Source organism: Bubalus kerabau, chromosome 6 (assembly GCF_029407905.1).
Source record: "Bubalus kerabau isolate K-KA32 ecotype Philippines breed swamp buffalo chromosome 6, PCC_UOA_SB_1v2, whole genome shotgun sequence".
Taxonomy (NCBI): Eukaryota; Metazoa; Chordata; class Mammalia; order Artiodactyla; family Bovidae; genus Bubalus; species Bubalus kerabau.
In genome coordinates this window covers 101173192-101186663 of record NC_073629.1, presented here as the reverse complement: position 1 = coordinate 101186663, position 13472 = coordinate 101173192, and the positions used below count along the sequence as shown (strand labels likewise).

General features: G+C 48.4%; 1 protein-coding gene across 3 annotated transcripts; it reads left to right on the top strand.

Annotated features, from left to right (window-relative positions):
* Nucleotides 1-787: 787 nt before the first annotated feature.
* On the top strand, nt 788-13257 carry AKR1A1 (aldo-keto reductase family 1 member A1). 3 transcript variants are annotated; one of them, XM_055586037.1, is made up of 10 exons: nt 871-992; nt 1725-1875; nt 7069-7157; nt 10155-10274; nt 10445-10596; nt 11199-11394; nt 11726-11925; nt 12174-12246; nt 12386-12472; nt 13094-13257. In XM_055586037.1, exons 3-10 carry the CDS (start codon nt 7074-7076, stop codon nt 13157-13159), a joined length of 978 nt encoding a protein of 325 aa, XP_055442012.1. In that variant the 5' UTR covers nt 871-992; nt 1725-1875; nt 7069-7073; the 3' UTR covers nt 13160-13257. The 3 variants fall into 3 exon arrangements, with proteins under 3 accessions (XP_055442010.1, XP_055442011.1, XP_055442012.1); XM_055586036.1 differs by lacking the exon at nt 1725-1875 and having other exon boundaries at nt 854-992; XM_055586035.1 differs by lacking the exons at nt 1725-1875; nt 7069-7157 and having other exon boundaries at nt 788-992.
* The last annotated feature ends 215 nt before the right edge of the window (nt 13258-13472 follow it).

The following is a 13472-nucleotide window of genomic DNA, read 5'->3' as shown; positions in this document are numbered from 1 at the left end:
CCTAGAAAGAAATAAGCTTAAAAAATGGTTAGAGTCGCGCTGGCAGAGTACAGAGGGGCAGGAAGGAGGTGAGGGAGAGAAAGAGCTACACCAGGACAAACTTGTTTCCTGCCCATTCTGCCAAGGAAAACATAAATTCAAGACACCTCTGAGTCCGAATGGCAAAGCTATTTCAAATCTCAGAACTGCAATTTAATAGCTATCTTACTCTGAACAAGGTAAAGCCTGCTAAGTCTGTACAATCTGTAAGTGGAACGTGAATACCTTCCTCACAGGAGACTGACTACAAGTGCGCTGGATGCTGATTACAATGAAAAAGAAAAAATCAGAGTTGAATGTTTAAGATTTGTTCATTGTTCTGTATGTATTAATGAATTAAAAAAATATTGACAGTCTAAAAGTTGAATTATGTTTTATTTGGTGGAGCGAGGAACAGCCCACTGTAGAAGAAGCCGCCATGAGGACGCCGGATTCTCCCTCTGGCTGGAGAAAGAGCTGGGACCGCCCAGAGCAGCCTTACAGGCGGCGCGCGGTGCAGTGTGGGCCAGGCAGAGGCGCGGCCTAGTCCCGCCCTCGGGGCCGCCTACGTGACCCGAGGCGCGTGCATCTTTCACGCGGGCGTTCGTCAAACGAGCGGTGTGCAGTGTCCAAGCTCCATAGTAGGCCACGCTGTGTGGACCCACATTCCGCAGGATGCTCGTGGGCAATCCACGCATCACCATGGTGCAGCCTCCTAGCTCAGGCTTCCACTCCTCAGCTTCTTTCTGGAGGTAGGGGCGGGGTCCACCACGCGCGTGATGCTGAACGCCCGGCCCCCGGCCACTCCTCTGGGAGGAGCTTCCTCATCACCGCCAGGCTTAAGTGCCTGCATCAAGCTTGGGCGGGTGTCTCCTGCTGTCCACCAATCCCGGAAGCTGAGGCTCACTTGGTGGCTAGCAGGGCACAGGACTGAGCTGGGAAGCCACACTACCCTGTTAACGCTCTGTGCCGAGGTGAGTCTCTCCTCTGCTGCCCTGTTTCTTTGGCGCAGTGGAGATGGCCTCGAACCTTTACTCCACATGTGTCCGCCCCTATGTTTAGAGCGAAGAGCAAATGCTCTGGAGGCGGCCAGACTTGGTTTCGGATTTGCGCTTCCTTTTATTCTCTAAATGATCTTGGATAAGTCCTCAGTTTCTCTGGCCGTCAGTTTTCTCAGCGGTAAAATCAGTTCCTACATCAGAACTGTAGCAAGAGTTAAGTGAGATAAAGCTCTTAAAAGCTACATGCACCGATTGTCAGCAAGTTTTGGTTGCCATCTTCCTTTTTTTGTTTGCCCACCGACACGGTTTTCCAGGAAATCTGGCTTTCCTATAGAATCTGCGATTCCATAGGAATTATGAAATTAATAAAACCTGACGTGGCAAGAGGGGCGTGGGTTCGCTAGCTTTGGGACCTGCCTTGGGTTTGGGAAAGCCAGGGCATGTTTCTGTTTTGCCCGAGTGCTCTTTCAGACTGAAATCTGAACCTTCACCGGTTGGGGTTATTATTAATTAACTCTTCCCTTCAGCCTGTCCATACTCAGGGCCGCACGACCTCCCTTAGTCTTGAGGGTTCTGATCAGTCTTGTTACTGCCCCCCAGATCTCAGATTTCTCATCTGTAATACAAGAGCAATGCCTAAAGGAATCACTGGGATTTTTTTTTTTTTTTTAATCGGAGATGGTAAAGTGCTTTGTTATTTTCCAGAGATCGTTGTTGCCAGGTTGTCTAAGAAGTCAAGGAAGAAGGTGATGGGGGCAGTGACTTTCTCAGATGCACCTCCAGCTGTCAAGATCTCCCCTGTTTGCCTGTGTGTGGGGTAGGGGAAATGGGCAGCAGGCACTGTAGCAGCTACCAGGTTAGATAAATGGCAGGCCCTGACCTTGAGGAGTGCTTAAATTTCTGAGGGAAAAGGAGCACGCAAATGCAGTGTTGTGCACAGCTGTCAGTACATGGGAGGAGCCAGAAATTTAAAGCTAGCTGAAGGGTGAGCTGCAGTTAGCCAGGCAAGGGTGGGACTTGTGCAAAAGGGAAGTGTGCAGAGGCCTGGAATCAAGTATGGATGCGCTGCTTCTGCAGAGTCTGGAATATGTTGTCTTAGGTGAAGAGGTGGAGAGATGGGGGAGGTGGGAGCCAGGTTATAAAGGGTATTACTAAGGAGTCTGGACTTTACCCCTGTGGTAGGAGAGAACTACTGGAAGAGAGCCTGGGAGTCACATGGTCAGATTTGGGGACTGCTTTGTCGGGGAGAGGGGCCTCACTGGATCAGAGCAATCCCTGGTTCTGGGAAGGGTGGTCACAGCTGGACAGTGGCCCTGGAGGTGGATATGGATGGGCTGGGTAAAGATTTAAGGAGTATATATTTTAAAATTCTTTTCACATACATCAAGAAGTCCGGAGAGTGGTATTGCAGTCTTAGGTGTTACATTACAGTTTAGAGCAAACAGTATCTTTTTAAAAATATTTACAAGTATTACAGGATTTTTAACCCAGCCAGATAGACCAAATCTTGGCCACTGTTTCATATTTAAGGTGGCTTTCTGTGTTGGCGTCTTCAAAGTTCAGAAGCTATGTTCCCCTTCCCCACTACCTGTCAAAACCCTAATCTTATAATACTCAGAAATGCCTCAAACAAACTGAAATACTTTAGACGGCTTTTGTAAGACCCCCCATGAATTATACTGTGATTGGATTTGTAAGACCCCCCATGGATTATACTGTGATTGGATTTGTAAGACCCCCCATGGATTATACTGTGATTGGATTTGTAAGACCCCCCATGGATTATACTGTGTTGTCTGGTTTGCTTTCACACTTGTCACCCAGGGCTTGAGTCCTGGGGAGACAGAGTATATAGAACAAAGAACATGGTCAGGCGCTGTGCAGAGGGCTTTAGGCATAATATCTCTTCAAAATGGAGGAGCTGAGATTCAACCCCAGGTCTGTGCAACTCCAGAACTTAAACTATTTCCTCGTGCTCTGTTGCTGGATTTGATAAGTTTAGTTCTGGACATGTTAAGTCTCATACCTTTAGGATATACTGGTGGAACTGTCCAGAGGGAGGTGAATATATAGAACTGGGGTGGGAAGAATTAGTGATTAAAGTCATCACTGAAGCTTGACTAGGGAGCGAGAAGGGATTGAGGACAGAACCCCGAGGGACACCAATATTTTTTGTGGGGGAAGATGGCAGAGAGAGAAGCAGGGAACACTCATGTGAAGACTGCTTCTTCTTCTGTGTTTTCAAGTTTCTTGCATCCTGGCAGCAACTGCAGAGCCCTTCTCTGACAAGGGAAGATTAAGCCCCAGAGAGGAGGAACCTAGGCACTGACCTGGGATGAATAAAACCTGAGTCCTGATACTGCCCTCACCCGCCCCCCTATACACTCAGCTTCTCTCTCTTTTCCACCTTGAACCTCTCCCAAGATAACATGGGGGTGTCTGAATGCTGCTAGAGGTCCAGCTAGGCAGATGCTGACAAGCTCAGAGCCTTTTAACACAGGGCTAGGTTGAAAGGCTGATGCACAGGCAGAAGATAAGGAAGTCAGGAGCTGGCAGAGGATGACTTCCTGTCCTCTGATAGAGAAAAACATCTATCTTCTGCTTTCCATCTGTCCTTCGGAGCGTTTGTTCTTTGAAGATCTGTGTTTACTGTTTCTGCCTCTGATCCCTGCCCCCCAGGCCTTAGCCTTTTTGGTTTTCAGTTTCACCAGCAAAAGAAAGGGGAGAGGCAAGCTTCAGGTTTCTTCCTTTTCCCCCAGGCCAGGTTTTTGTTCACACTCTCAGCCCAGGTGTGATTTCAGAGCCAACCCTTGTGTTCTGAGAAATCTGGCAGAGGCCAACGTGTCCCAGGTTGAAGATCAAGCCCAGGAAACCAGCCATAGTCCCTGGTAGCAGCTGGCAAGCTAGTTCCTTCTGTGAGGTACAGACATGTTTGCCTGATTTTGGGCAGTTTGTGTCCCTGAGAAGTTTGGTAACAAAGAGTATTGCCCTCAGTGGTCCATGGTTTGCTGCCCAAATTGAACTGTTTTCATTTTAGCAGAAAGGGTGGTCTCCGAAATGTTGTGTGTGTGTGTGTGTGTGTGTGTGTGTGTGTGCGCGCGTGCGCACGCATGCGTGCTTAGTCAGGTCCGACTCTTTGCCACCCCGTGGACTGTAGCCCACCAGGCTCCTCTATCCATGGGATTTTCCAGGCAAGAATACTGGAATGGTTTGCCATTTCCTACTCCAGGGGATTTTCCTGACCCAGGGATAAAACCTGCAGTTCTTGTGTTTCCTGCATTGGTACTTGGCAGTTCTTTACCACTGAGCCACCTGGGAAGCCCACTAGACTATAATATTCTTCCTGGTGGTCCAGTGGTTAAGACTCTGCACTTTCACTGCAGAGGGTGCAGGGGGTGTGGGTTCGATCCCTTGTCAGAGAACAAAGATCCCATGTGCCATGAGGCAAAAATAAATAAATAATAAAGTAATAACCTTAAAAAAAATTTCTTCCTTGGAGAAGGCAATGGCACCCCACTCCAGTACTCTTGCCTGGAAAATCCCATGGATGGAGGAGCTTGGTAGGCTGCAGTCCATGGGGTCGCTAGGAGTCGGACACGACTGAGCAACTTCACTTTGACTTTTCACTTTCATGCATTGGAGAAGGAAACGGCACCCCACTCCAGTGTTCTTGCCTGGAGAATCCCAGGGACGGGGGAGCCTGGTGGGCTGCCATCTCTGGGGTCGCACAGAGTTGGACACGACTGAAGCAACTTAGCAGCAGCAGCAGCAGCATGTGTATGGGCAAAAAACTCGAGGACTGTACTTGTGACTAATTGTAAAACAGGTTATTTTAGTTTCTGTTCTGTGGAAAGTGTAAAGCATTCCAACAAAGGGTTTTAATGTAGATTTTTTTTTTGCACCCATGCTGTTGATTGCTAAATGTAATAGTCTGATCATGATGCTGAATAAATGTCTTTTTTTTTTTTTTACATGCTGTGTAAAGTTAAAAAAAAATAAAAGAAACCAGGCCTCAGCAAAAAAAAAAAAAAAAAAAAATTCTTTCTGAGTCAGAAATGTTAAGAAGGACAGTGTTGGTGTGTCACTTATACTTGCAACTTATCCAGTTACCTACTCTACCATAATATTCTTATGTCCTTTCTGAACTTGGAAACAAAGGTTGTGATAATAAAAGTACTGACCAGCAATGAACTTAATCCCGAGAGAGTGATAGTTACAGTACTGATGAGAGCAAGGGAAAAGGTTGTTTCTATATTATTGATTCTTGGGGTGAGCCCTCTTTCTCCTTTTCCTTCTCTTGGATAAATCCTATTTATCAAAGCTCGACTCACATGTCACCTCCAAGAAGCCATCCCAGCCAGGTCATTATTCTCCTGTAGCCCTTGTGCAGGTTTTGGTCCCGGCTTATGGGTTGTGATATCCTCTGTCCTCTCCTGACCAGACCATGAACTCCCAGAGAGCAAGAACTATTTGAATATGTGTGTCTCTTGTGTCTAGCATAAGACCATTCATCATCTGCTGACTGCATAAGTGTTCTTGGGCCACTGGAGACTTCTGATTTTCATAGCTCTCCAAATGGGGTTGCAGTTACCCATGTGCTTTGTTCAGTTGGAAACTTTCAGATATCTGTGATTTACTGCTTTCCACTGCACTGAAGTCACATGTCTGGTTCCTCTTGCTGGAAAGCTTCTTTTACTCTTTTATAAAAAAAATTATTTATTTTTGGCTGCACTGGGTCTTTGTTGCTTTGCACAGGCTTTCTTTAGTTTAGGCTAGTGGAATCGACTCTTTGTTGCAGTGCTTGGGCTTCCCATTGCGGTGGCTTCCCTTGTTGCAGGGCACAGGTTCTAGGCAGCAGAGCTTCAGTTGTTGAAGTATTTGGGCTCTGGATCTCAGGCTCAGTAGTTACTCCAGGGCATATGAAATTTTCCCGGACCAGGGATTGAACCAGTGTCCCCTGCACTGGCAGGTGGATTCTCATCCATTGCGCCACCAGGGAAGTCCTTCTCTTTACTCTTGGGACAATCCAACTCATTCTTAAAAGCCAGTGTTGGGACTTCCCTAGTGCTCCAGTGGCAAAGACTCTGCACTCCCAATGCAGAGGGCCTGGGTTCAATCCCTGGTCAGGGAAATTGATGCCACATGCTGCAAATAAGCGTTATGCTGCTGCTAAAAAATTCTGCATGCCACAGCTAAAGATCTCGCATGCTGCAATGAAGATTGAAGATCCTGTGTGCTGCAACTAAGACCCAGTGCAGCCAAATAAATAAATATTAAAAAAAAAAAAAGACAATGTCATTATTCTCTTATCCTTGCCCTACAGAAGTCACTTGCTCTTCTGTAACACAGTGTATATGTGTCTTCTGTGAGGCATAGCATATGTATTTTATTGGTCTGTGTTCTCTTGCCTTTTCCTGCCTTTTCTATCAGCTCCTTCTTGAATTGTTGACTCTCTCTGTCACTTAGCTGTTGATTTGGGGCAAATAACTTTATCTCTCTGAGCCTGTTTTTTTTTTTTTTTTTTTTAATCTAAAAAATAAGATACTTCCCTTGTAAGAGCCCACTCAGGCCTAGTAGCATGGCTGATCAGACCTCTGAGAGGGACTCAGTCTCTGAAGTGCTAACAGTCTCCTGGAACGTTCATCATCCTTCGATTCTGAGCCTGTCACCTGGTCTCCCTTTGTCTCATAAAGGCCTTTGCTTATCTTACACTGGCTTGAGACCTCATGTCGTCAAGGTTGAGTACTTCTGGGGAGCCACCTTGCCTTTGTTTTTCAGTTTAAGAGCTCTTTAACCAGACCCTTAGCCTGGTGAAAGGAAGGGCAGCCAGACTGGTGGTCCTGTTAGTGTTTGTCTGGGAGTTACTGGCTTTGGTTGGTTCTGGCCGCCCTGTCTCAGCTGCCTTTGCTCCCAGGCATATACACATGACCCAGGGTCTGTTCTCCTGTCATCTCTGTGCCCCCTTCCTCCCATGTTTTACAGGAGCCTTGACCAGTTGCCCCAACAGCAGCACTGACCCTCACACCATTTTCTTCCTTCTCTGTTTCAGGGGCAATGGCGGCTCCCTGTATCCTCCTACACACTGGGCAGAAGATGCCCCTGATTGGACTGGGCACCTGGAAGAGCGACCCTGGCCAGGTGAGGGATGGGGGCAGAAGAAGGGGGTTCTTGCCCCTCTTCTAGGGAAAAGGCACTGTTTGGGAGAGGGTCCTTGTGTTTTCTCTATCACCCCCATCCCTATACTTCACATCGGGTAGGGATAAGCCTGGAGGGCGGTGGGAAGAAACAAGGGAAGAAGGGACCCATAGTGAGCTCTTGGCTTCCCCAACTGATCCAGAGCAGTGGTAAGGGGCCCAGCAGGGCCTCAAGCATAGGAAGGAGCCCGTTCCCTGATGATCTGCGCTGAGTGCTGTGGAGATGTGGCAGTCCTTTGTGCCTGACCCTGGGCTGACCCCTAAGGTGCTGTTCATCACCCTGTGCTGTGATCGTGTCTTCCATTTCACATTTGGTTCCTTACACACAGCAGGTTGTTGTTGTTCAGTTGCTGAGTCCTGTCCGACTCTTTGCAACCTCTTGGACTGCAGCACGCCAGGCTTTCCTGTCCTTCACCATCTCCTTGAGCTTGCTCAGGCTCATGTCCATTGAATCGGTGATGCCATCCAACCATCTCATCCTCTGTCGTCACCTTCTCCTCCTGCCATCTCAGTATCAGGGTCTTTTCCAATGAGTCAGCTCTTTGCATCAGGTGGCCAAATTATTTGAACTTCAGCCTCAGCATCAGTCCCTCCAACGAATATTCAGGATTGATTTCCTTTAGAATTGACTGATTTGGTCTCCTTGCAGCCCAAGAGACTCAGGAGTCTTCTCCAACACCACAGTTCAAAAGCATCAATTCTTCAGTGTTCAGCCTTCTTTATGGTCCAACTCACATCCAAACATGACTACTGGAAAAATCATAGCTTTGACTAGACGGACCTTTGTTGGCAAAGTAATGTCTCTGCTTTTTAGTACACTGTCTAGGTTGTCATAGCTTTTCTTCCAAAGAGCAAGCATCTTTTTAATTTCATGGCTGCAGTCACCATCTGCAGTGATTTTAGAGCCCAAGAAAATAAAGTCTGTCACTATTTCCATTGTTTTCCCATCTATTTGCCATGAAGTGATGAGACTGAATGCCACGATCTTAGTTTTTTGAATGTTGAGTTTTAAGCCAACTTTTTCACTTTCCTCTTTCACCTTCATCAAGAGGCTCTTTAGTTCCTCTTCGCTTTCTCCTTAAGTGTGGTGTCATCTGCATTATTGATATTTCTCCTGGCAATCTTGATTCCAGCTTGTGCTTCATCCAGCCGGGCATTTTGCATGAGGTACTCTGCATATAAGTTAAATAAGCACGGTGACAATATACATCCTGATACATGTGACAATATGCAGCCTGATACAGGGTGACAATATATAGCCAGATACACACAGCAGGTATCAGAGTTAAAGAACAACTCGGTCAACTGTTTATACCAAAGGTCAGCAGACTGTTTCTTAAAGGACAAGGTGGTTAATAATTTAGATTTTGTCAGACAACTTGCAAAATGCAGGTGGTTATGTACTTATATAACTATTTAAAAATATAAAACTTGTTCTTATCTCAAGGGCTGAAAAAAAAACAAAAGGCAGCTGCTAGCTGGAGTTTAGTAACCCCTGCTATAGACCTTCCAGCCCAGGGGAGCCTGGGAATGAAAACTTGCTTTCCTAGATGGACACAGGTAGAGACTCAGCTCCCACCCGGGGTGGAGCAGCTCCCACCTGGGTGTTCCTTGTTCTTGGAATCTGAGTCAGAGTTGAGAGAAGTTTGGGAGGAACTCTGGCAGGGACAGTGGCCTCTTCTGTCTGGGATTTAGGCTGGGATGGGTGGCGTGGTTGAATGAACTCTGTCTGCCTTTTCTCCCTTTGCTTTCCTTCCTACAGCTGCCTAGAGTCTGGTGCTGTGGGCGGGCACTGACACCGCCTGGGACAAGTCCAGTAGCTAGACGAAGGCTGAGGGTGGAGGCCAGAGCCAGGGCCAAGATGGGTCAGGGATGGAGGGGTGGGAAATGGGATGGAGCAGTGTCGGTGAGAAGGGCACATGTCTGGATAGTAACAACTGCACCTAAATGGGGATCTTGAGTTGCAGGGGGCCTAACACCCTTGGGTCTGCTCCTAATGCCATGTTTCTAGTCTGGTTTTTAACAAATTGACTGACCCATCAACCTCCTTGGTGCCTGCTTTATTCTCTTCTGGTGGGGGCCTCTGGGCCCAGCTTCCATCTCACTTTTCCACCTTCCTTAGTTTTCTGTTCTCCCCTCCTCACCTCTTCTGCTTGTCTGAGCCATGGTCTACATGGCTTCCCCTTTAAATATATACATATATTTAAAATGGAATTTAGATTTATATATATATGTGATTTTTTTATTTACATTTTTTCGGCTGCACTGGGTCTTTGCTGCGCACAGACTGTCTCTAGTTGCAGTGCAGTGAGCGGGACTGCTCTCTACTTACGGTGCATGGGCTTCTCTTATTGTGCAGCATGGGCTCTAGTCTCCCCAGCTCAGTAGCTGCAGTGCACAGGCCTAGTTACTCCATGGCATGTGGAATCTTCCTGGACCAGGGGCGGAACCCATGGCCCCTGCTTTGGCAGGTGGATTCTTAACCACTGGACCACCAGGGAAGTCCCCACATGTTTTCTAAGGATCTGTCTCCATGTGGTCTTGCTCTAGGAACTACTTAACTGTGTATCATGCTTCCCTAACCAGCTCTTCAGGGTTGGGACCTATCTCCATGACTATACTTCTGCTTTCTGTCCTATCAATGTATCCATCCATCTTGTGAGCATCTAGCAGGGAACATAGTTAGTTTTTGCTGGGCCCTGCTGAGATTGCTTGGATAGGAAGGAACCTTGGAAGTTAGTGGGGAGGAGGAAAAAGGGTTTGGGGTCTCCACAGAGACTTCTGATCCCCAAGACTGGAGCCGTCTTCTAACTTCTCACTTCCACCGTGTGGATGACTACGGTGGTAAATTCCTGCCCCCTCCCCCCATCAGTGACCCTCAGGAGGGCAGTTTCTGGTCCAGGCCAACAGAGTTAAAACTTTTGCTTTTCTCACCTGGCAGGTTAAAGCAGCTATTAAGTATGCCCTGAGTGTAGGCTACCGCCACATTGACTGTGCTGCTATCTATGGCAATGAGACTGAAATCGGGGAAGCCCTGAAGGAGAATGTGGGACCTGGCAAGGTGAGGACTGGGGCTACAGAGAGGTGGGGTGAGAAGACTCAGAGGCTGAGGCTAAGGGCTGACTAGAGGGATCTGGCATCAGCTTCCTTCTAGTTCTTCTCCCAAAGGTGAGGGTGGACCAGACTGGGTGCCCTTGGCTCTTCTCACTGTGGACTCTGGGCCCTGTACAGTTGGTGCCTCGGGAGGAGCTCTTTGTGACTTCCAAGCTGTGGAACACAAAGCACCACCCCAAGGATGTGGAGCCTGCCCTCCGGAAGACACTTGCTGACCTGCAGCTGGAGTATCTGGACCTGTACCTGATGCACTGGCCTTACGCCTTTGAGTGAGCCTTGCCAGGGTCTTCATCTAGGAATCAGGTGTTGGGGGAGTCATGTTAGTAACTTTTTGTAAGTTATAGGAGCAGAGCAAGAGAAGAGCACTCAGTCTTTTCTGCTACAGTCTAGCTACAGAAAAAAGGAGTGCCACTTCACATGGCATGTATCCTAGGTTGTATATGGATGAGTCCTCCTGCTGCCTTTATACATTGGGGAAATGTTCTAGCTTTTACTGCGCTCGGCCTTGGGGTTGCAGTAGAGTAAGCTCCCACAGAGGGTGTGGGAGGAGACGACCATAGCTCCATGCTCTGTACTTGAAGAAGGCTGTAGGAGCCTACAATGCAGTTTCCCGAGGCGGGGCAGAGGGAGTTAAGGATGACTTCCCAGAGGGGAGGGGATATAATCTGTGTCTAGGAAGAAGGAAGAGGGGATGGGCATTCCATATGGAGTTAACACTTGGATCATGACCTGGAAAGGTGAAAAACCATGCTTGTTTCTCATTCTTGGCCCTCTACCCTTTCTGGGCTTCGACTGTGGGATGTAGAATGGCTGGACGGGTAGGTAGATAGGAGCCTACATGCCCACACCTGGGGGGCTGTCTTTCACTCAGGCGGGGAGACAGCCCCTTCCCTAAGAATGCTGATGGGACTATACGCTATGACTCCACCCACTACAAGGAGACCTGGAGGGCTCTGGAGGCACTCGTGGCTAAGGGGCTGGTGCGGGCTCTGGGCCTGTCCAACTTCAACAGTCGGCAGACTGACGATGTGCTCAGCGTGGCCTCTGTACGCCCAGCTGTCCTGCAGGTGAGCACAGCAAAGCAGATCAGTTGGTTTGGGGATGGTATGCATGTATGTGTGTATGTGTGTGCATGTGTGTAAATGAACATGAGTGAGCAGATGATGAGTTTACTTCAGGAGATAGCTAGAAAGTTGTCAGAAGTGTTGGTGCAGAAATCCTTCTAAGTGTGGGAAAAGAATGAAATAGACAATGGAAAACTGTCTAGAGAGTGAGAAAAGCAGCGTGAGGGGAAGTGGGGGGTCAGCAATTCAGGGTTGGTCAGAATGTGTGTGTCCGGGTGGGGCCACCACAAGCCAGCTGCGGCCACCCCTGGTGATAGGTTGTTTCTTGGTTTAGGTGGAATGCCACCCGTACTTGGCTCAGAATGAGCTGATTGCCCACTGCCAAGCACGAGGCCTGGAGGTGACTGCTTATAGCCCTCTGGGCTCCTCTGATCGTGCGTGGCGTGATCCTGAGGAGCCTGTCCTGCTTAAGGAGCCAGTGGTCCTGGCACTGGCTGAAAAGCATGGTCGATCTCCAGCTCAGATCTTGCTCAGGTATGAGCAGTCTTAGGGAAAGACAGTCAGGTTAGGGAGAGGGCTCCTGGGCTGGGAGGCACGGGTTGAGGGGTTCCAAATGCCTGAATGAGGCTGAGCATCTTGCCGTGTCATCTTGGGAGAGGCCATTCTGAGGCTCGTTCCCTCTTCCAGTGGGGCTTGGGGCTCTAGGAGCTCAGAGAAGGCTGCATGGAGGACAAAATGCTCATGAGTACTGACTGTTTCGTTTACTTCTGCCTCCCACTTAGGTGGCAGGTCCAGCGGAAAGTGATCTGCATCCCCAAGAGTGTCACGCCTTCCCGTATCCTTGAGAACATCCAGGTACTTGATGTGTCTGTCCTGTCTTTTTTAGCCCATTGGGACACAGTCTGACCCTGACTCTGGCTAAGAAGGCAGTGGTCTGGAACCCCAACTTCTACTCACAAAAGTGGCTTTCCTGACCCCCACCTTCCATTCCCAGGTGTTTGACTTCACCTTTAGCCCAGAGGAGATGAAACAGCTGGATGCCCTGAATAAAAATTTGCGATTCATTGTGCCCATGCTTACGGTGAGTGTGTATCACCCCCCAGAATCAGGGAATCTGAGATTCAGGGCAGGATTCTGGCCTAAGTCTGGCCTCCATATTGCTGAGTAGAGGCTTGGCAGGATGGTATTGTTGGTAGGATTGCTGTCCTGGACACAGTGGGCTGTTTTTTATTTATTGAGCTGCCAGAAGTAATCTGGTTCAGGGATAAGGCATTTAGCCTGTGAGTTCCAGCCCTGACTCTCAATACCTTGTAACCTAGAGCAAGTGATTTAACTTCTCTAAGCTTTAGCTTCCTTTATGTAAAATGATCCCAGTTCCTGACACGTAACAATTTCTCAGTGTAAATGGGGCGTTCTCAACCTTGTTAGAAAGGGAAATAAATAGTTCCTTATCCCAGCTGAGACTGTAAACTCTTGGGGATAGAGTCAGCCATGTACCAGGCTGTGGGTTTGGTGCTGGAATGCTGTTGGTACTGTGGCATTCTCTGAGGCTAGGTCCCTGTCACTGACATCTGTCATAGTGCTGTACACAGGTGAGGCTGTTCAGGAAGATTCTTGGGAAAAGATGTCCTGGAACTAGGAGGACGGGCAGGGTACGGGAATGTCAACTCCTGCTAATGGAGTCATCTGTCTGTCTTTCCAGGTGGATGGGAAGAGGGTCCCAAGAGATGCAGGGCACCCTCTGTACCCCTTCAATGACCCATATTGAGACCGCAGCTTCCTGGCTTCCTTTTCATCTCTCTGCTGTAAGGTCCTGCTGTCTACAGAAAGGAGTTAATAAAGCCCTTGGAGTATCCATCCATGCTACTCGCTTGTCTTATTGTCTGGTCAGACTTGGTATGGAAATTGTTTCCCTTTGGGATGCTGGGTGTTACCTGCCCTGAGCCCAAACCCCCTTATTTTCTTGGTTCTGGAGAAACAAGCATGTAGCTGAAGTCCATTTCCACTTTCATCAGATCAGATCAGATCAGTCACTCAGTCGTGTCCGACTCGTTGCGACCCCGTGAATCGCAGCACGCCAG